The 23,331-nt window shown below is 43.4% G+C and overlaps 1 protein-coding gene and 1 long non-coding RNA gene across 3 annotated transcripts in view; one reads left to right on the top strand and one right to left on the bottom strand.

Annotated features, from left to right (window-relative positions):
• Positions 1 to 14,009, bottom strand: part of LOC146892664 (uncharacterized) — a 49,713-nt gene extending 35,704 nt beyond the window's left edge. For both annotated transcript variants that reach the window (XR_015739065.1, XR_015739066.1), the window contains exon 1: positions 13,876 to 14,009. This is a non-coding gene — a long non-coding RNA (uncharacterized LOC146892664). The remainder of the gene's footprint in view (positions 1 to 13,875) is intronic.
• A 196-nt stretch (positions 14,010 to 14,205) lies between these two features.
• Fermt1 (FERM domain containing kindlin 1) overlaps positions 14,206 to 23,331 on the top strand; it is a 34,299-nt gene continuing 25,173 nt past the window's right edge. The window contains exons 1-4 of the mRNA XM_048455409.3: positions 14,206 to 14,346; positions 17,270 to 17,441; positions 19,670 to 19,903; positions 22,996 to 23,142. Coding sequence (XP_048311366.2) covers positions 17,288 to 17,441; positions 19,670 to 19,903; positions 22,996 to 23,142 — 535 coding nt within the window. The 5' untranslated portion in view covers positions 14,206 to 14,346; positions 17,270 to 17,287. The remainder of the gene's footprint in view (positions 14,347 to 17,269; positions 17,442 to 19,669; positions 19,904 to 22,995; positions 23,143 to 23,331) is intronic.

Raw genomic sequence — 23,331 nt, forward strand, 5'->3', positions numbered from 1 at the left:
TGCATTCCCAGTTCTTAAAAGAGATGCTGGGATAGCGGAGGCCATGGGGCCGTTCAGCACAAAAAGCCATTTGGATGATCTTAAGCCATAACTCAGCCTCCCATTATGGTGGTGTCCCCAGGCTAGCCAATTTATACTTCAATCCTTGGGGTAAATTTTAAGTAGGATCAGGATGTATCATTGAGATTAAAGATTACAGTCTGTGGACATGTGAGTCCTGACATGTGTGCCCATACATGCATGCTTCCTTGAGGTCAGTAGTCAATGCTTGTGATACCTTTGCAGAATATAATTGTCATGAAAAATGAGAATTAAACATATGTAGCATTTGTCCTATGGATTCCAAACTTACAAATTTTTGATGTTATCTATAATTCAAAGGCAGAAACTTTTGAATTATACTTGACTTTTTAATTTTTTTCTCTTAGCTGACAATACACAGCACAGTACTCTCTTGCTTTGCTGGGACGGAGGGCAGGTGGACAAGAGCCACATCCCCAACCAGAGAGCACAGGTCATTTCCCTTCATGATCAGGGCCACTTTGAACACACACATTGGCCACACGGATTCTTTCAGTTGTCCTCGCCACTGCTCCCGGGTGCTTCGGTCGTTTATGCCACCCTGACTTAAAAAAGAAAAAAAGCAACAATTCCTTTTTCTTTCAGCCCAAATTATAGGCTTCACATTGAACTTGGACCTCCAGTAGCTGCAAAAGCCTTCCTGGCAAAGTGCAGTTCCTGTCTTCTCTTTTTGTCAGCTGTTGGCTCTGGTCTTCGCATGTTCTCTCTACAAACTGGTGGTTTGAATGCGACATCCCACAGTCGTGGGCGTATGAACATTTGGTCCCCAGTTGATGGTACTGTTTGGGGAGGTTCAGGAGGCATGGTCTTGTTGGAGGAACTGTCACTGGAGGTGGCTTTGAAAGTTGAAAGATTCTGCCATCTCCAGTTTACTCCTTTGCCAGCTCGCAGTTGAAGATCGGAACCGTCAGCTTCCTGCTCCCACCGCCTCCGCCTGGTCCAGTCTATTTGGTGTCCTGTATGTTTCTTGTATTTTTATTTATTCATGTGTTGAGTCCCCTAGAACTGTAGTTACAGACAGTTGTGAGCTACCATGTGGGTGATGGGAATCAAACCCTGGTCGTCTAGAAGAATATCTAGTGCTCTTAAGTGCTGAGCTGTCTCCCCTTCTTGTATCTTTATAGGCATGTCCTTCTTCAGGTTGGAAAAATTTTCTTCTATGATTTTGTTGACTAAATTTTCTGGGCCTTTGAGCAGGGAATATTCTCCTTCTTCTTGTCTTATTATTCTTAGGTTTGTTTTTTTCCATAGTGTCCCAGATTTCCTGGATGGTTGTGTTAGGAATTTTTTTAGATTTAACATTTTTTTTGACTGATTAATCTATTTCCTCTATTGTATTTTCAATGCCTGGGATTCTCTCTTCCATCTCTTGCATTCTGTTGGTGATGCTTGCATCTGTAGTTCCTGTTGTTTTACCCAGATTTCCATTTCCAGAATTTCCCCAGTTTGTGTTTTGTTTTTTGCTTCTATTTCCATTTTTGGGTTGTGAACCATTTCCTTCTCCTGTTTTTTTTTCTTTATCTCCTTGGCTTTCTTGACATTTTTTTAAAAGGGATTTATTGTTTTCCTCCAATTGTTTTTGTTTGTCTTTTCCTCAATTTCTTTAAGGGATTTTTTTTTATTTACTCTTTAAGTACCTTTATAATCTTCATACAGTTATTTTAAGGCCTTTTTTTCTTGTGTTCCAGCTGCATTGGAGGCGGGGGGGACCAACCCCGCATCACATAATAATTAAAACACTAAACATACAGAATAAAAAATATTAAAAGTTGCAAAGGAAAAAGGCCAAGTAACATATAAAGGCAGACCTACCAGAATTATACCATTGACTTCTCAATGGAGACTCTAAAATCAAGAAGGATGTTTTACAGATTCTAAGAAACCAGTAGTCTGCCAGTCCAGACTACTATATGGAGCAAAACTTTAAATCACCGTAGATACAGAAAACAAGATATTTCATGTCAAAGTCAAATTTAAACAATATCTCCACAAATCCAGCCCTACAGAAGATACTAGAAGGAAAACTCCAACCCAAGAAAGTTAGCTACATTCACAAAAACATAATAGATTGTCTCACACCCGCAAAATCAAAGAAGGGAAGCACACATGCGTGCGCACACGCACACACACACACACGCACACTACCAACAAGAACAAAAATAACAACAATTAAGCCAGGCGTGGTGGCACACATCTTTAATCCCAACACTCAGGAGGCATAGGAAGGTGAATCTCTGTGAGTTCAAGACCAGTCTGGTCTACATAGTGAGTTCCAGGATAGCTAGAGCTGTTACACAGATAAACCCTGTCTTGAAAAAACAATGAAAGCAGAAATTAACAGAATGAATATGAAAACAGAATCCATCCTTCTGCTACATACAAGAAACACACCTCAACATAAAAGATAGACATTACCTCGGAGTAAAGGGTTGGATAAGGGTTTTCCAATCAAAAGAATCTAAGAAACAAGTTGTTACAGCTGTCCTAGTATTTAATAAAAATAGACTTCAAACCAAAGTTAATCAAAAGAGATAGAGGACATTTCATGCTCATCAAAGAAGAAAATCCACCAAGATGATGGCTCAATTCTGAACATCTATACCCCAAATGCAAGGGCATTTGCATTTGTAAAAGAAACATTACTAAAGCTTAAATCATACATTGAACCCCACATATTAACAGGGGAGACCTCAGCACCCCTCTCTCACCAATAGACAGGTCTGTGAGAAAGAAACTAAATGGAAATAACAGAATTAACAGATATTATGACTCAAATGAACCTAACAGAAATCTACAGAACCTTTCACCCAAACACGAAAGAATGTGCCTTCTTCTCAGCACCTCATGGAACCTTCTCCAAAATTGACTATATACTCAGTCATGAAGCAAGTCTCAACAGATACAAGAAAAATTGAAATAACCCCCTGCATCTTATCAGATCATCATGGATTTAAGCTGGAGTTCAACAACAATAGAAGCTACAGAAAAGCTACAAACTCATGGAAACTGAACAACTCTCAGCTAAATTACCACTGGGTCAAAGAAGAAACAAAGAAATTAAAGACTTCCTAGAATTCAATGAAAACAAATGCACAACATACCCAAACTTATGAGACACAATGAAAGTAGGGCTAAGAGAAAAATTTATAGCATTAAGTGCTTGCACAACAAATTTGAAGAAATCTCATACTAGCAATTTAACAGCACACCTGAAAGCTCCAGAACAAAAAGAAGTAAACACACCCAAGAGGAGTGGATGGCAGGAAATAATCAAACTTAAGTTTGAAATCTTAAAATAGAAACAAAGAAAATAATATAAAGAATCAATGAAACAAAGAGTTGGTTCTTTGAGAAAATCAACGAGATAAGGAAACCCTTATCCAAACAACTAAAATGCAGAGAAAGGATATCCAAATCAACAAAATCAGAAACAAAAAAGGGGGACATGGCAATAGACATGAGAAAATCCAGAGAATCATTAGATCATACTTCAAAAACCTGTACGTCACAAAATTAGAAAAATCTGAAAGAACGGAAAAATTTCTTGATAAATACCAAAATTAAGTCAAGATCAGATCAACAATTTAAATAGACCTATAACCTGCAAGAAAATAGAAACAGTCATTAGGAGTCTCCCAACCAAAGACAGCTTAAGGCCAGCTGTTTTAGCACATAATTCTACCAGACTTTCAAAGAAGAGCTAATACCAGTAGTCCTCAAATAATTTCACAAAACAAAAACAGAAGGAACACTGCCAAATTCTTTTAATGAGGCCACAGCCACACTGATATCCAAAGACTTACAGAACAATTTCCTTTATCACATTAATTCAAATACTCAATAATACTGACAAACCGAATCCAAGAACACATCAAAAAGATCATCCACCATGATCAAATAGGCTGCATCCCAGAGATGCAGAGATGGTTCAACATATAAAAATCTATCAATATATTCTACTGTAAAACAAGCTGAAAGGAAAAAAAAAAGCGCATCATCTTCTTGTTAGCTGCTTCTAGACTGTGATAGAATCATGGGAATGCCCACAAATATTAGATCAGATTTCTCAGAGATGGGGGAGGCAACTCTAAAAACATCTGACATTTACGACAATCAACAAGATATTCTAAAGGGAGAGAAGCAAAAGGTATAATAATGGTGCAACTGGAATCCTGTCATTTGCTTAAGAAGTTTCTGCAGAACCAGGTAACTATTATCTCTAGGGAAGGAAAATGTATAATCAGGGATAAGAAGACTTAATTATCACTGTATGTTTTGACTAAGACACAGTGCAAAAAGGTGTAAGAAACAGCTCCTGAGAGAGACAGAGTGACACGTACACACACACACACACACACACACACACACACAGGGGGAGAGAGAGAGAGAGAGAGAGAGAGAGAGAGAGAGAGAGAGAGAGAGAGAGAGAGATGAGGGAGAGGAAGACAACAGCCCTGTTTCTGCAGGTGGCTGCAGCATGGCCTCTGTGGAAGGCCTTGTTATTCCTTTTATCACTAGTCTTCATCCAGGACCTATAGATGCATGAGATGTTCCCTTTCCACTGTGGCAAGGAGAACTTTTAGAACTTGCCTGAGCATAAAATGTGTTGGCTACTTACCCAGTGAAAGACTCCAGTCATAAAATACATTCTGCATCTCACACAGAATAGAACCTGCACTCTACAACTGGCCACACCACATTTGCCCGTATCCCAGGGTCCATGAAAATAAAACTTTCATAAAAAACGTACCTGCTACATTTCTTGCTTAGTTGCCAAACAGACACATATTTAAGCTAGAATCTTGGTGATAAAATGTGTATTGGGTAAGATCCTGCTCATCTTGGCAAATAAAACCATCAGTCAGGAATAACTGGGCATGGAGCATCACCTCCTTTCTCCTCAATCCACCAAAATCAATGTGCAGTTTAAGTTCGGAACGTACCCAGTAGAGCGGAAGGTGAGCCACCAGGGTTATAAAAAACCTTGGGCTAGTGAGATGACACCACACAAGCCTCATGACCTGAGTTTGATCCCCAGAACCCACATGAAAAGTTGGATGTGGTGGCTCACATCTGCAGTCGCAGAACTCCTGTGGCAAGAGCAAGATGGGAGACAGAGACAGAAGAACCAGGTAGAAGCACGCATAGGCAGCACAGCAGCAGAAACTGTGTTCGCAAACCAGTGAAGCGGAACAGAGTCCTGAAAAGGTGCCGTCTGGGGGCTGGAGAAATGGTTTGGCGGTTGGGAGCATTGCCTGCTCTTCCAAAGGTCCTGAGTTCAATTCCCAGCAACCACATGGTGGCTCACAACCATCTGTAATGAGGTCTGGTGCCCTCTTCTGGCCTGCAGACATACACACAGACAGAATATTGTATACATAATAAATAAATAAATATTTAAAGAAAGAAAGAAAAGGTTCCTCTGACCTCCACACATATGCATTCTCTCTCTCTCTCTCTCTCTCTCTCTCTCTCTCTCTCTCTCTCCCTCTCTCTCTCTCTCTCTCACACACACACACACACACATGCAGGAGAGAGAGAGAGCACAAACCTTTCTTAAAAACTTGTCAGAATCTCATCTGAAGCTTAAAGTTCTCTCTCACCATCATCTCCTTTAGGTACCCGGCAGTGGTAGATAACACTCCTCTGAGAAGGCAGAGGTCATTAAATGGAAATCCCAGTGCCAAGCACAGGATACTTCTGTATACATTGTGAGTAATAGAGGCTCAGAAGTCTCCAAAATGATACAGTCTACTATTGTTCTTGGTTGCCCAGCAGAACTACATGGTAAAACCCTATTGTCGAAAAGACCACACACTATACTTGCAAAGCAGAAGTCACACTGGAAATGACCTAGAAATTTCTTCCCTGCTGGCTACTTTACACAGTCCTGGAAGGTGCAAGGCAGGCTTCTGGGGGAGGAAAGCTGGCAACAGTCTTGTCCAGCTGTAAACCCTGAACGCTACAGTACCAAGAAGCTGGGCAAGATGTGCCCACTGGTATAATAGTACATGATAGTTTTGGGGGTAACCATCTACTTGCTGATTAGATTTGAAGCCTACTCCACAGGCTGTAATTCATATCTGGTACAGTCAACCTGATCAAAAGCCTGTGGCTAAGGAGTCTATGAGGGAACATACCACTGCCTTGCTAAATAAACACACTGTCAAGTTGTCTTCTAAATATTCGTTTGTGCCCATAGATTAGTACTGCGCTCAGACTTGAGTAAAGACACTTCTGTTTGCAGTGGTTAATGCAGAAACTCGTACTGAGTCAAAATGATGAGGATAAGTGACTGTCGAGTGATCAGCCCTAAAAGGGACATCTATAGCCTCCTCGCTCCTGGAAACACAGCAGAGAGGGGGCAGAAAGAATGGAAGGGCTGGATGGTGGGGAGGAGTGCTGTAGAATGCTTTCTCCTGAGCCTGCCACAGTCATCGCCCTCACGAATCCCCACCAGCTGTGATTCCCTGTGCGCCTGCAAGCAACCCCAGGTAACATGTTACCAAAAACAGAAAGAGAGACAAGAAAAAACATTTGAAAATAGTAGGGGAACTTCCTGGGAAGAAGAAGGGGTTGGCAGAAATGGGAGCGGGGTGAGAGAGGAATAGGAGAAGTAACTGTGACCAAAACACATTGTACACACATGTCTCGGGATAATAAACAAGCCATCTTCTTTCTGAAGCCTGCTCTCATGCCCACCACTCTGAACACCTGGCAGAATTAAGCATCTCTATTTTCTATTTATCCACATCACACCTAAAATGTGAAGATAAGCCTCTGAGCATTGTCAGTTTGTACTGCCAGGCCTGCTTCAGCATCTACCTAACCCAGTGACTAGAGAAACAAGGGGTCAAATTCAATTCCCTGTTGATTAATGTGCATAAATCGACTAAGTGAAAGACTCAAGTGTTGATTCTGCTTATATTATAAAGGAAGGAAAAGGGGTGTGTGCGTTGTGTGTGAGGGTGTGTGTATATGTGGGTATGAGTATGTTTGCATATATGTGGGTGTGTGTGTATACATGGGTGTGTGGAAGGGTGTGAAATGTTGAAGTCCAGAACGCACCTTCTAATCTGCTTTATTCTCATGATCTTATTATACCTGTTTCAGAAAACTCAAAACCACCAAGTGCTAAGTAAAATGCTAAATCACGTGTCTAGGATACATACTATGGGTGAAAATCACAAATACATCACAAGACACACACTAAATAATACACATTATTCTATTTCTTTTAAATGACGTGCAAAGACTAGCAAACCCCACTTGAGAAGGACATCTACTTTTTGAATTATAGTGGTTCAGTGTTCAGTGGTTCAGAACCACAAGCATTGCTGTAAATTTGGGGCTGGACATGTTTCCTCATTGCAGGGCACTGCAGTCAGCCAGTCACAGCATCACAGGGGAGACAGCCACTGCTCTCTGGCATACTTTGCTACCAAACTATATTTGGAGGTTATGTGCAGTAAATTCATTTTTTACCTCAAGGTCTTTTCAACTTACCATGAGCATTTGGGGGTGTAACCCTGTCCGAGTCAGGGAGGATCTGTATAAATTTTTAAAATCACACCAGGAAGGAAGCCTAAAGGCAGCTGAATTCTTTAGTACGATCCAGGTGTTTTGAGTGGGATTTAAAAAAAAAAGTCTGCACTGGTACTAATGGAGCCAATAATCTTTCAAGGTCACATTGCCAACCTTGAATACAAGTTCATTTCTAATCTGCCAGGAGCAATCTTCAGAAAGAAGGTCTGGAAACGTTTACTGTCCAACCAAAGTCTGGGCATATTTACCTGGAAAAGGTAGAATCAGGTGACAGCCCCATTCCTATAGTTGGCTGTACTAAATTAGGAACATCCCCTGTCTTAGTTGGGGTTACTATTGCTATGATAAAACACTATGACCAAAAACAAGTTGGTGAAGAAAGGGTTTATTTTGTTTACACTTCCATATCTCAGTTCATCATCAAAGGAAGTCAGGACAAGAACAAAACATCATTACACCCACACTCCCAGCCCACCACCAGCCTCATCCACCACCCCACTCCTACCCTCAGACAGGAACCTGGAGAAGTGAAGCTTAGCTTGTCTGCTTACAGAACCCTGGACCACTAGTCCAGAGGTGGCCCCGTATATAATGGGCTGGGCCCTCCCACATCAATCACTAATCAAGAAAATGCTCTAGAGAAGATACAATGGAGAGGTAAGAGTGTTCCTGACCACCACACAAGTCCGGTAAGGGAACACACAATCTTCCCGCCATCTTTATCTCCCTGGCTATTCCAAAGGGGTGGCTTCCCCCAGCTAAACTCTCTCTCCTCCTACCCCATCCCGGCTTTCAGCCAGGAACCCCTACCCTTCCTCTCTCCCTTTTTCGGGGAATAAAATCCTTCAACTCAGCCTATGTGGGCGCTGCCAGGACGGGGCGGTGAGTGCAAACGGGAGGGAGTTCCTTTGTTTTAATAGCCTGCCTGCAGCAAGGTAGGACTGCAGGCAAAGTGATTCCTGGATAGCAAGGGGCACTAATCCAGTAGCAGAAGACCCAGCAGAGGGAAGAGCCATTGGAGAGGATCTGAAGGAAGAGATGGGCAGGCACCAAGGCAAGAATTCCTCCAACAATCTGAAAAACAACATGAAAACACCAGATCCCAGCGAACTTACAACAGAAGGACTTGAACACCCTATTCCGGAAGAAGTGGAAAACAGTGTCATTATGAAAGCAATAGAGTCTCTTAAACAGGGTATGAATAACTCACTTAAAGAAATAGAAGAGAAATATAACAAAAAGATGGAAGAAATGCATAAAGAAATGGAAGAGAAATATAACAAAAAGTTTGAAGAAATGAGTAAATTCGTAAATGATACCCTGGGAAACAAGAAAAAACAATCAAACAGGTAATGGAATCAGTTCAAGAATTGAAAATTGAAATGGAGGCAATGAAGAAAACACAAGCCGAGGGCCGGCTGGATATGGAAAATCTGGGTAAACAAACAGAGACTTCAGGAACAAGCATAACCAATAGAATACAAGAGATAGAAGAACGAATCTCAGATTATGAAGACACCATAGAGAAAATAAACGCTCTGACCAAAGAAAACAGCAAATCCAACAAATTCTCATCACAAAACATTCAGAAAATATGGGGCATAATAAAAAAAACCAAATCTAAGAATAATAGGAATAGAAGAAGGAGAAGAATTGCAGATCAAAGGTCCAGAAAATATATTCAACAAAATTATAGAAGAAAACTTTCCCAACCTAAAGAACAATATTTCTATGAAGGTTCAAGAAGCATACAGAACACCGAATAAACTGGACCAGAAAAAAAACATCCCCTTGCCATATAATAATTAAAACACAAAGCACTCAGAATAAAGAAAGGATATTAAGAGTTGCAAAGGAAAAAGGTCAAGTAACTTATAAAGGTAAACCTATCAGACTTACACCAGACTTCTCTACGGAAACCATGAAAGCCAGAAGGTCCTGGATAGAGGTACTGCAGAAACTAAGAGACCATGGATGCAAGCTCAGACTACTATACCCAGCCAAGCTATTGTTCACTATCAACGAATATAACAAAATATTCCAGGATAAAAACAAATTTCAACAATACGTAGCTACAAATCCAGCCTTACAGAAAGTATTAGAAGGAAAATCACAACCTAAGGAATCCAACATTCCCAACACTGCCTACAATAACTCAGACATCTAGCGACCCTTCACAAGCACAACTCAAAGAAGGAAAACACATACACTCTACTACCCAAAAAAATGACCGGAGTCAACAACCACTGGTCATTAATATCACTTAATATCAATGGACTCAATTCACCTATAGAGGCACAGACTTAGAGATTGGATACGAAAACAGGATCCAACATTCTGCTGTTTACAAGAAACACACCTCAACCACAAAGACAGACACCTACTCAGAGTAAAGGGTTGGGAAAAGGTTTTCCAAGCAAATGGACCTAAGAAACAAGCGGGTGTGGCCATTCTAATATCTAACAAAATCGACTTCAAACTAAAATCAATTAGAAGAGATGGAGATGGACATTTCATACTCATAACAGGAACAATTCATCAGGAAGAAGTCTCAATCCTGAATATCTACGCTCCTAATATAAAGGCACCCACATATGTAAAAGAAACTCTTCTAGAACTCAAGGCAGTCATCAAACCACACACACTAATAGTAGGAGACTTCAACACTCCTCTCTCACCAATGGACAGGTCAATCAGACAGAAACCTAACAGAGAAATAAGAGAATTATTGGAGGTATTGAATCAAATTGACTTAACAGACATCTATAGAACATTCCACCCAAATAGGAAAGAATATACCTTCTTCTCTGCAGCTCATGGAACCTTCTCGAAAATTGACCACATACTCGGTAACAAAGCAAACTTCCACAGATACAAAAAAATATTAGTAACCACCTGTGTCTTCTCAGATCACCATGGATTAAAATTAGAATTCAACAACAATGCTAGCCCCAGGAAGCCAACAAACTCATGGAAGTTGAACAGTCAACTACTAAATCACCCCTGGGTCAAGGAAGAAATAAAGAAAGAAATTAAAGTCTTCCTTGAATTTAATGAAAATAAAGACACAACATACTCAAACCTATGGGACACTATGAAAGCAGTGCTAAGAGGAAAGTTCATAGCACTAAGTGCCCAATTAAAGAAAAAGGAGAAAGCACACATTGGAGACTTAATAACACACTTGAAAGCTCTAGAAAAAAAAGAAGCTGATTCACCCAGGAGGAGTAGAAGACTGGAAATAATCAAACTGAGGGCTGAAATCAACAAAATAGAAACACAGAAAACAATCCAAAGAATCAATGAAACAAAAAGCTGGTTCTTGGAGAAAATCAACAAGATCGACAAACCCCTATCCAAACTAATCAAACGGCAGAGAGAGAACATGCAAATTAATAGGATCAGAAATGAAAAGGGGGACATAACCACAGACACAGAGGAAATTCAGAGAATCATTAGATCTTACTACAAAAGTTTATATGCCACAAAGTTGGAAAATGTAAAAGAAATTGACATTATTTTAGATAAGTATCATATACCAAAGTTGAACCAAGACCAGGTGAACAATCTAAATAGACCTGTTAGTCGCGAAGAATTAGAAGCTGTTATCAAAAATCTCCCTACCAAAAAAAGCCCAGGACCAGATGGTTTCAACGCAGAATTCTACCAGAACTTCCAGGAAGAGCTAATACCTACACTCCTTAATGTATTTCACAATATAGAAACAGAAGAGTCATTGCCAAACTCTTTTTATGAAGCTACAGTTACCCTGATACCAAAACCACACAAAGACACAACCAAGAAAGAGAATTACAGGCCAATCTCACTCATGAACATTGATGCAAAAATTCTCAATAAAATACTTGCAAACCTCCCTCAGGACCCAGCAATTCCACTCTTGGGAACATACCCAAGAGATGCCCTATCATACCACAAAAGTATTTGTTCAACTATGTTCATAGCTGCACTATTTGTAATAGCCAGAACCTGGAAACAACCTAGGTGCCCCTCAATAGAAGAATGGTTTAAAAAGGTGTGGAACACCTTTAGAGTGTTAGAGTTTTACTCAGTGGTAAAAAACAATGACATCTTGAATTTTGCATGCAAATGGATGGAAATAGAAAACGCTTTACTGAGTGAGGTAACCCAGACCCAAAAAGAGGAATATGGTATGTACTCACTCATAAGTGGATTCTAGCCACAGTTAAAAGTCTTTGAGTCTATAATTTGTGATCCTAGAGAAGCTAAATAAGAAGGTGAACCTGAAGAAATCATATAGTTATCCTCCTGGATATTAGAAGTAGTCAAGATTGCCAGGCAAACTTGGGTGCACGGGGGGGGGGGGGGAGGAGTAAGGGGAGATGGTTAGGGAGAGGGGGAGGATTGGGGATGGCTTAGGGGAATGGGAGGGAGAGGGAGGAAGGATGGCTATGGGAGCAGGGAAGTTTATATCTCAACTAAGGGAGCCATTTTAGGGTTTGCAAGAGACTTGATTCTGGAGGGGTTCCCAGGCCCAAGGAGAGGTCCCCAGATTGTACTCTGGGCAGCAGAGGAGAGGGTGCCTGAACTGGCCTTGGCCCATAACCATACTGATGAATATTTTGCATGTCACCACAGAACCTTCATCTGGCGAGGGATGGAGATAGAGACAAAGACACATATTGGAACACTGGACTTAACTCCCTAGGTCCAAATGAGAAGCAGAGGGAGGGAGATCGTAAACAAGGAAAGCAAAATCAGAGGGGGCCTTCATCTGACGATGGATGGAGATAGAGACGGAGACCCACAGTGGAGCACTGGAAGTCAGGACCGCGAAGGGTGCGTTCACCCACTGATACAAGGGGACTGATCAAAGGAGAGCTCACCAAGGCCAGCTAGACTGGAACTGAACGAACATGTGATCAAACCGGATTCCATGAATGTGGCTGACATGGGGGCTGACTGAGCCCCCAAGGTCCAAATGAAGACTGAGAAGCCATTGACAATGGCACTGGGTCTTGTTTCGTCTGCATGGACTGGCTTTTTGGGATCCTGGCCTGTTTGGTTGCTCACCTTCCTGGACCTGGAGGGAGGGGGGAGGAACTTGGATTTCCCACAGGGCAGGAAACCCTGACTGCTCTTGGGAATGGTGAGGGAGGAGGAGAGGGAGTGGGGGTGCAGGAGGGTATTGGGAGGAGGGGAGGAAGTGGAAAGAGTGTTTTCGGATACTTGAATAAACAAATCTAACTAAAAAAAGAAAGAAAGAAAGAAAGAAAGAAAGAAAGAAAGAAAGAAAGAAAGAAAGAAAGAAAGAAAGAAAGAAAAAGCTCTACAGGCTTGCCTACAGCCAGATCTTATGGAAACATTTTCTTAATTGAGGAAAGTTCCCTCTTCAGGTGACTCTAGCCTGTATGGTTGATACAAAAAAACTAGCCGATATATCCCTTAATGTCTTAATGAGGTATTAATTGTAAAATACCTCTTGTTTTTGCTGGGGAAGGAACTCAGTGGCAAGCGCTCTACCACTGAACTGCACCCTCTGCTCTTAGAATCCTGCATTTGTTAATAAAATGCAAGTGACGTTTATTTATTTAGGTATTAGGGAAAGAAGTCATAGAGTGCTGTGTGTATTGTGAAAGCTCTGTACCACTGAGCTATCCCACCAGCTCTTAATTCTAATTCAAAATACTTCTAAAGCAAAACAATTCCTAAATATTGTGATGTTCAAATGAAAACAAAGGTTCGACGTTACATCTCAGACTATTTTCGATTTAAGAAGTTACCTCGTTGGTGCACAGACCCTCTGAGGCTCGAAGCATGATGCATAAAAGTTTCCCAAGGAGTGGCTGCCACCCCATCCTTCTACTCATTTCCAGTCGAAGAACTATTGCTCTGTTAACCACAGTATCCTGAGAGCCCAACCCCGGGTCTGGCACAGTAAACATTCAGCCAAGTGTACCCAATGTCGCCTACACTTCCTGGGCAGGCGGCTGTCTGGTATATGCAATAGGAAAGTAACAGATGACCGCCTGCCTAGGGTGAGCCACCTCGAAGTGGTCCAGCCTTTGGCTTGGAGTTTCCTCTGATCGGAGGGGCTTCCTCCTGTGGCGCCTCGCCTTTTTGGAAGAAGACTGATATCACCCTCTTACTCAGAGGTGAATCGCCTCTGTGCAATCCACCTGTCTAGTCAGGCTTACTCCCTCTCTCTGCATAGACAGACAGTTGCAGACAGGAAGGGATTCTCCCAGGCCCCCCGGCTATGCTATTTACCTAGCAGGCAGGAGAAACAACTGGGTTTTTCGACCCGTGGCGAGGGCTTCAGAGTATCCAGAACCCTGGAGGCGTCCAGGAGAAGCCATATAAAAGTGGAGACGGGAGGGGTGGAGTGTGTCCCAGGCTGCTTGGCTCCTGCCAGGAGCTGCCCTGCAGCTCTCTACAACCCCTACTGCATCTGCAGCCTTCGCCTGCTCCGCGCGCAAGCAAGACCTAGCAGGCAGGGCTGGACGTGCCACCGCCTGCCCGCCGCGGCGCTACCCTGCGCCGAGACGCTGCGGTCCCGGGACAGTGCTGGGCGGCGGACTCTAGACGCACTCACTGGCTGTCGCCAGGGACCCCGCAGCGTCACCCGGCCCACCGCAGCCTTGTGCTGTCCCGCGAGACCCCGACTCGCCCAAGGCGGGCTCTGGGGACGCAGCTCTCCACGTGCAGCCTGCAGACTGGACGCCGCGGACTCCATAGCAGGTGAGATCTGGGGCTTCCGAGTAGGGACCGCCAGGCTGTGATCCACAACGTGAAGACTTGGGATCCCTGTCCCCTTCTTTTCTGCAACTCTGTGCAGTTAAATGATCTTTGAATTGCAATAACTTTTCCTGGATGTGATCACCTTCTCGGGCCCAGTAATCTGGCCGCACAAATTTACTCTTCGGTTCAACTCCGGCTGTTGTCGTTAATGGGCGAGGGGCAGGTGGCTGACCACCAGTATACGCCAAGGGCCACGGGACACCCTCCAGAACAGAGCCTCTTTTCTTTCCCGCATTCTCTTTGAACCGGGACGGGGGTGATCTTAAGGAGGCTTTTACCTCCTGTTTTGGTCTCCTTGGGTGCGCTTCCAGGCTGAAGTTGACTGCACAAGTAACAACTTGTTGAGGAGGAGAACTTCAGGGCAAAATGAAGGCACAGAGAGATAGGAAAGGAATGTGGGGAAACCAGATCGTCTTCATTTTAGGAGGAATTTTCGTTGTAAAGGATCTGTCCATTGTCTATGCAAACGTTTTAATCACTCCAGTCAGGAAAACTAAGGACTCTGTGTCTGGAGACCCAGGAAACGAGCAGCAAGAAACCATCTTTTTTAAGACCAAAATTATTTACGCATGTGCAAAACGTTATTTAAAAACCCAGCCTCAGAAAATAGCATTTTGGAGACCATAAGGCTCTTCAAGCCCTTCCATGATAGGTTGACCATCAAGAGGGTGTTTTCATTGTCTCTTTGTTGCTGATCTGTTTGTAGAAATGATCTATGTTAGTAAAAGCTAGAATTTCATTCATGTGATTTCCTCCTGTTACCCAGGACATTTCTCAGAGCAATGGTTAAGTTTGGAATATATAAAGGGGATGGATTCATGTTTGGGTTCCCTCATCGGATTGAATGTGATTTAGAGCATGTGGCCTACCTTCCCTCCGCCCAAGTTTCCCCAATTTTCAGATGAGTGTTGGTGAGAGTGGAGGACCTGATGCTGGGATGGTAGCTGATGCACACCAGAAAGGCTCCTGCAGGCTGATGAGGATGCAAGAAGTTGCCCTGAGGGCCTCTGTTTTGAGGGGCACATCACTGCGTCCTTGCACTGCGCCCCTGGGATACTTCCAGTTATGAAACACTCCTGAACTCTTGAATATGATTCAGACACCTGCAGTCTGTACTGCATGTTCAGATTCCAGTAGATCCATCTGTGGACTTGTGGTAGTTAATGTATCTGGTGTATTTTTGAGATTTGTTTAGTGCTTACAATATACACCATGTGAGATGAAAGCGTGGTGTGACATTAGTGGTTTAATTACCCACCAATTATTATGAAAACAGTGCCCCTTAGACGCCATCACCAACCCAGCTTCATACTGGTCTGATAGGCAGAAGTGGGTACTGAGTTCTACATCTACTTTTTCAGTTGCCTGTTGAGACACAGAGTGGAAGCCACAGACGCTGGATGGGCCTCAGAGCCTCTGGCTCTACCCCACACCAAAGATCCCCTGAGACCTCTGTCACGGCCAAGAGTGCAATGGGTCCCTCAGGATAGGCCTTGAGAAGCATGGGCTGGCTTCTCATGAGCCGCCTTACACAGCCGTGTGTGCAAAGGATTCTTTACAGTCATTTAAATGACCTTTATTTAAAGCTTTTGTGAGCCACCATGTGGGTGCTAGGAATTGAACTCTGGACTTCTGAAGAACAGCCAGTGCTCTTAATCCCTGAGTCATCTCTCCAGCCTTTGTTTAAAGCTTTTTTAAAGTCCAAATTAGCAGTGTCATTTGAGGCAACTTCTCAAGTTTTGTTGAAGTCCCTGCCTGCTTTGGATTCTGATGTTCCTGAAACCACCAGGGCATCTGGGTCTGGGTTCTCCTTGTTTTGTCTTTCTAGTGCCTTCAGTTAGGAGGAAACCACGCATTTGAGCCTCCTACCCTACCCTATCTTCAAGACTAAATTTTTGCCTTTCACTCATGATTTTTAATGTTTTGCCAAAAATGTATTAAAAAAAAAAAAAACGCTACGGAGCCAAGGTAGCACACACCTGTCATGTCAGCACTTGAGAAACCTGAAGCAGGAGGATTCCAAGGAAAAATCTTAATCAATTATGCATCAATTATTGTGTGCTTTAAAGCAGTAACTTGCTTTGGGGGCTATAGCACAGTGCTGAGATCATTTGACTAAAGTGCATAAGGCCCTCCCTAGGTTAGACACCCAGCGCTATAGAAGGAAAACAGTAGTTTAAGTAAATCTACTGTACAGCAGTGATTATGGCCGTACGCCTATGCCCTCATGCACATTAGGTTGGAGAATGACTCATATGCAGCTATTTTACTTAGTTTTTATTTTGCGGGTTCTCGTTCCGGAAGATGCCAATATTAATAGGAGGAATATAGTAACACAGATGTATTAGAGATGCTAAAGAGAGGACTTCAATGGGAAATGGTTTTAGTGAGAAGATTTTTGAACTGGCTTCACTGAAGTATAATTTGCATACGACAAAATGTGTTGAACTGTCACATTAAAATCTGTACACTTTATCAGACGCAAATTGTAATCTTGGTAAAGATGGAGGTCACTGGAAGACTGTCACGGTTTCTTTGTTTTACCAAAATAGTTCAAAGAAAGTCAAGAAAAACTAGTAGGAAGGGAAAATTAAGATTGATACATTATGTGGGCAAAGAAAATACATACCTCAGTGGAGAAAAGAAAATACAGAACTTGAAATAGTTGGGATTTTTTTAGAAGTTTTGTACATACATTTATGATTCTAATTTAGTATCTAGGTACCAGAAACCTTGCAGAAATTTTTGAACAAGAATCTAAAACAAAATATAAAAGTAAAAAGCAATGGCCTTTCTCTGACAACCTGCTGGCACCTTCCACTTCCACTGCCATTCTGACCTATGCTTGTCCTTGTCCCTAAAGACACCTGCCTGTGCCACAATGATGTCACCCGGTGACTTCGCATCTGCCTCTTGGGAGCTTGTGGTCCTAGTTGATCGTGCAACGGAAGAGCAGCAGCAGACAGAAATCAAGCTGAGGGTGTCGGGGGACCTGCATATCGGAGGAGTGATGCTCAAGCTGGTGGAAGAGATGAGTAAGTCATTCGTTCTCCATGGTTTTTCTGCTTTTGACCCCTCTCTGTTACTTCACCATTCCATGGCTGGCCCTAGATTTCCTGAGAGCATATTCCTCTTCCCCGCCCCTGGTTTCTCCCAGGAAGAGGAGAGGGACCGTGTGAGAGCTTCCAATGGAATCCAACCACCTTTGTAAAAGCTTGAGTCTTTGGTGGCACACTGGAGTTCTCAAGGGTGGAAAACTGTTCCCCTGCAAGGCCAAGGACACCCCACCAGTGTCATTCACGGTAATCATAGGTGACACAGCACTGGAATACCGAGTCCGTTCTCTACTAATATTTGATAGCTTCATGCTAAACTCAGCTCGCTCTTACCGTGTCCTTCCATACTTGCTCACCAACAAAGACAGGGAAGTTTACTTCTGACCTTAGAATTTAATGTTTTATTTTGTATTTGAGGCCTTGAATGCTGACTTTTCATTTATACTGAGAAGAAGGTCTTTTCTAAGTGCCTCTTATGTCCGTATTCACATGACCATCATGTAAATCAAGAAGGAACATTACCCGCTCCCCTCTCAAACCCAGGCTGCTACCCACCCCATCCCCCAGTCATTATCCTGACCTCTCATTTTGTTGTTTTTGAACTTCATGTAAATGCATTTATACAGGATGTACTCTTACACAGCTGCTTTCTTTTTTAATATTTATTTATTTTTATTATGTATACAACATTCTGCCTCCATGTGTGCCTGCGTGCCAGAAGAGGGCGCCAGATCTCATTTCAGATGGTTGTGAACCACCATGTGGTTGCTGGGAATTGAACTCAGGACCTCTGGAAGAGCAGCCTGTGCTCTTAACCACTGAGCCAGCTCTCCAGTTCCCAGCTGCTTTCTTTTGTTTAATATTATGGTTGAGAGAAATCCATGTTGTTGCACGTAGTTTGGGTTAATCTAATTCTGCTGCTGTACAATAGTCTATTGTGTGAACCTACCACATTTTATCCACTTGTCCATTGATGAACTTTTGAATTATTTCCATTTTCATTTCATAGAGGTGGTTGAATATATGATCATTATCTCTTGATAGATATTTCTGCTGAAGACTCTGTTGTTATAAGAAAAGTACCTGAGTATAGGCAACTGTAAAGAAATAAGAGTTATATCAGCACATGGTTTTGGCTAAAGGTCTAGGGACTGCATCTGATGACAGAAGCCTGAGGGACAGCACAAGGCATCATATAGTTTGAAGCAAAGGGTGTGTGTGTGTGTGTGTGTGTGTGTGTGTGTGTGTGTGTATGTACCTGGTTCCCCTGCCTCTTCTTATAAAGCCACTAGATTCGACCAGAAGGTCTGTACTTTAATGGCCATGCCTAACCTTACATACTTTCCAGAGGCTCCAACACAGTGATCAGATTAAGTTTCCACCCTCTCCTTTCCTAACAGTGGGGATCAAATCCCAACTCGTAAAGTCTTGGGGGACACTCAAGCTGTATCCCAACCACGACAGATAAAGTCTATGCCACAGAGAACAATTACTGATTCATCGCCTTCCAAAATAATTCAATGCTTCCACTAAGAGCATCAAGAGGAGGGCTTTCTAATTAAAGAAGAGGCAAAACTCTTTTCTCACAGAGAAAAATAACAAGTAAGTTAGAATGGTGATGTCTCTTCATTTAGCAAAATAAAGGGTAAGACTGACTTCACACTGGCGAAGGGAGATTCCACCTTTGATATCACGTTGAAGGCAAGTCTGGGTGTAGATGCCACACTGAAAGGGAGAATGAGCGGCTCGGCTGTCAGTGTGGCTGCTTTGCGAACTGCGAGTACAAGGCTGCTAGAGGAGCTGGACGTGGCTGAGCAGCGTGAACTGTCAGCTTTCCGTGTTTCCGCGTGGCCTGTGGAGACTAGCGTGCTCCCTTGCGATCCGTAATGAGAGGGTTCATTTCTAGCAGCGGTTAAGATAACAATCAAGAATGATGCACACAGTGACTGGGGGAGTGGTTTAGAGTTCATCAGAACAGAAAATTTACTTTATGCTGTTTTTATGATACTTAAATGTAAATGAGGGTAGAGTTCACACACCATTTGTTCCCTGCCCTCCTGGGAGACTTTGGAAGGAGCCTTGAACCATAAAAAGAGATTGCAAGCTAAAGTGAATATACTGTGAATTCCAGTGACTACACCGAGGTGGCTGGAGGCTGTGTGCTCAACCTCCCCTCAGAAGCTTAACCGCGTTTTCTGCTTTTGCAGACATAGCCCAAGACTGGTCAGACTTCGCTCTGTGGTGGGAGCAGAAGCGCTGCTGGCTCCTGAAAACCCACTGGACCCTGGACAAGTGTGGAGTCCAGGCTGACGCCAAGCTCCTCTTCACCCCGCAGCATAAAATGCTTCGCCTTCGCCTACCCAACGCCAAGACCGTGCGACTGCGAGTCAGCTTTTCGGCTGTGGTGTTTAAGGCCGTTGCCGATATCTGCAAAGTGCTGAGTGAGTGCCCTGCGGGGCCTCTGTGCCCTTTAGACTCTTGGCAAAGGAGAACAGGAAAATTACCTGTGCTTTCCGCCTGCCTCGCGCACTGGCTGGAGAACCCTCCTTTACAAGGAAGCAAACTCCCCAGCCCAGTGCAGACCACTGCAGCCGTTCAAGTGGAAAGAAATGAAAGGAACACTGTTTGCATAAGTCAGAGCCATTTCCACGCCACGCGCTTGCAATTGTTTAAAATACACTTGTAAGTAGAAGTGGTCATGTTGAGGGTTCTTCTCCAAGCCCTTTTCTCCAAAACACACTCAGATGTTTAAGACAAACCAAAGAATGAGAGTTTTGTTGAATCCTTCATAACGACACATCGCTGTCTTTGGGATGGTGGTACTTCATGCTTCAATTCCTTCCTTAGTCCTTGGCTCCTGTAAATAACTCTATCTACAGAAGTCATTAGGATGAGACCTTATCAGTATGGGGCTTGCCTTGCCAACCCCCAGAACCCATGTTTTTAAAAAGATGGACACAACGGCACACACTTGTAATCCCAGCAATGAAAAGGCAAAGGCACACAGATCCCTGGGGGCCACTGGCCAACCAGCCTGCCCTAATTGGCAACGTCCAGGCCAGTGAGAGACCCTGTCTCAAAAAAGGCAAGGTGGATGACTTCTGGGGAATGACACCAAGAATGTCTGCTGGCCTCACACACATGTGCACACAGGTGTATGTGTACCTGTATGCACACAAATATCTGCGTATATACCACACACATACACATACAAAAATTATTTGTGGATAGAAGCCTAATCTTTTTTTGTTGTTGTTTTAAAATATGATCTTATTTTGTGGTCAAGGCTTATGTCAAACTTGTGATCCTCCTGCCTCAGCCTGAAAAACACCAGGATCACTGGTATGTGCCACCAGGCTCACCTGATGAATTAGTGTCTCATGGTATAGTATCACAGATACAACACTACCTGATTAGTTCTCTCTTTATGATCCACCGTGGAAAGAGGGGCCCCTGAGGCCATGAGTGGTTATTTTTCTTGTTTTTTGAAAAAGTGTGGGTGCCTTCTTTGACCCCAAGAATATTGGTGGCATCACCACCCAGCACGTGAACGCAGAAAATTACACATCACTAAGTAGTCGCTGTCCTCCATTAAACAATAAACTGCTTTATTCGTTCACCCAACAAAATGCTCATTGAGCCCTACTGTGCAGCCGATAGTAGGTGAATGGTAGACAGTGTGATGAAAATCACTGAGGTCTTGCCCTTCGAAACAGGCAGAGATGGATAGCCAAGAAATAAGCAAGGAAAATAGCAGAGCATGTTGAAGCGGGATGGGTGGTAGAGCAAATGAAGGGAAGCAGCCACGGATTTAGGAATGCCCATGGGAGACATTAAGGGGTCTGAGAGCCTGAAATGGGATTAGGAAGGAAATCACTACCTCAGCGTGTCAATGTCTGGCGCACACCGGCTGCCCAGTGGCTGTTTAGTGAACCAACCAATACCTGGGAACAGTCCATTGCAAAGCACAAGTTCCTGAAATGTCCCTGGCGAGGAATGGGAAATTGTGAAGTGCAAGGCCATGTTGTTGTTAGTAGTACTCTAGTGAGGATCTGAACACCAAGTAAGCCATCCCACGAAAAGGCCCTGTCCGTTCCCCCACAGGGACTCGGTGACACGTCACCGCTGAGGCCAGGCAGTCGGGTACTCTCTTCTCTCACTGTGGCTTTGAAGGCACGTGCATAGAGATCTCTGCTCCGCATCTCTAATCGTGGCTCTTAAGTCTAATCAATCAGCACTAACTCAGATTTAGCAGTATGGCGGTCTTCCCTGAAGAACGGAAGAGGCACAGATTCGGAGCAGAGGAGTTTCACTTTGTTGATTGTTTAATGTGTACACTATAATGTGTAAGTTGTTAAGTGTGCATAAAATAGACATTTGAGAAGACTCCAGGTGTGGTATAGCTTGCGAGTCAGGCTTCCTGGATGATAGAGAGAGCCGTGTTGCTCTTGCCTCAGGGCGCCTCGCAGTTCACGAACTGGCTCCATTAGAGAATCTTAAGGGAGCGGTACCAGGACCATTAAAACAACCGCTTCCTTGGATTAAAGTTGTTCTGTGGGTTATCAGTTCTGATCTCAGTTGCTCTCTTGGATGACTCAGGAAGGGTTGTCGCAGCTGAGTTCTTCAGAAGCCAACTCTGAGATAAGGAATCGAAAACTGAGGTCCCAATACCTGGAGATACCATGTGGAATTCAGATACAGGGAAGAGAGATTGTAGACATCTGGCTTCCACTAAGAGTGTCACACTGAGGGCATCCAGGACCTCTGAGAGGCAGTGTGTAGACACAGCCTCTGGGCTGTCGTCCCCCAGGAGAGTGAAGAAGCCTACCACCAAAAGCACCTTTTTGGAGAGCTCAAATCCTCTCACATGGACAGGGCTAACCACCACAGAACATGGCTAACCGCCAGCAAAAGCTCTTAACAGACACACAAATGCTCTCAATACTGTATGTCAGGTTGGCACACAATGAAATGACAGAGACCCAGGAGGCAAGGTGGGACGTGAGGACACCTCTACAGGGATGGCAGGAAATGATGGGCATTGTGTGGGGGAGATAAAAAAAGATTGCAGAGTCAATTGTCACAAAGAAAAAAAAAAAGGATGTGGGGCCCTTTGTGGTTTTTTTACAAAACCAAAGAGAGAGACAGAGAAAGGAGCAAAGGAAAAGAGAAATACTGCCTATCCGTGGCGGGCACAGGAGCTGCACAGCGCTGGCGGTGGTTGGAGTTGAATAGCAAACACACAGAGAGGGCGTTACACCGTTCCCTTTGCTCTGGGTGTATTTAAAACATCTTCATCACAAATTAAAACACAAACTAGAAACTGCACTAGACTGAACCTTCTGCTACTCTTTGTCCTTATCCAGTTAGAGGGTCTTTGTCCCCTCAAACGGGATGCAGCGGCTTCCATCTGCAACCACAATCCCCTAAGACCCGTCAAATACACCCAGCAGCTGAGTCTCAGGAGGAATCCTTTTTCTTTTTAGTGTTCTCCCTTTTTGTTTGTGTTAGTTCTTACTTTGTTTTATTTTAGATATTAGAAGACCCGAGGAACTTTCACTGTTAAAGCCTGCTGGTGACTATTCTAAGAAGAAAAAGAAGAAAGACAAAAGTAGTAAAGATTCTTTGATGGATGATGTCCTGAGCCTGGACAGCTCTTCAACAAGTTCGGGTTCCCCAGGTACAGGGCTGTTTCAAATGTGACTGTAGACCTCAAATGAAAAATCAATAAATACTTCACTCTCTCTCTTTTTTCTCTCTCTCCCCCTTCTCTCTCTCTCTCTCTCTCTCTCTCTCTCTCTCTCTCTCTCTCTCCTCTCTCTCTGTCTCTCTCTCCCTCCTTTCTCTCTCTCTCTGTCTCTCTCTCCCT

This window comes from Myodes glareolus, chromosome 10 (assembly GCF_982192425.1).
Source record: "Myodes glareolus chromosome 10, mMyoGla1.1, whole genome shotgun sequence".
Lineage (NCBI taxonomy): Eukaryota > Metazoa > Chordata > Mammalia > Rodentia > Cricetidae > Myodes > Myodes glareolus.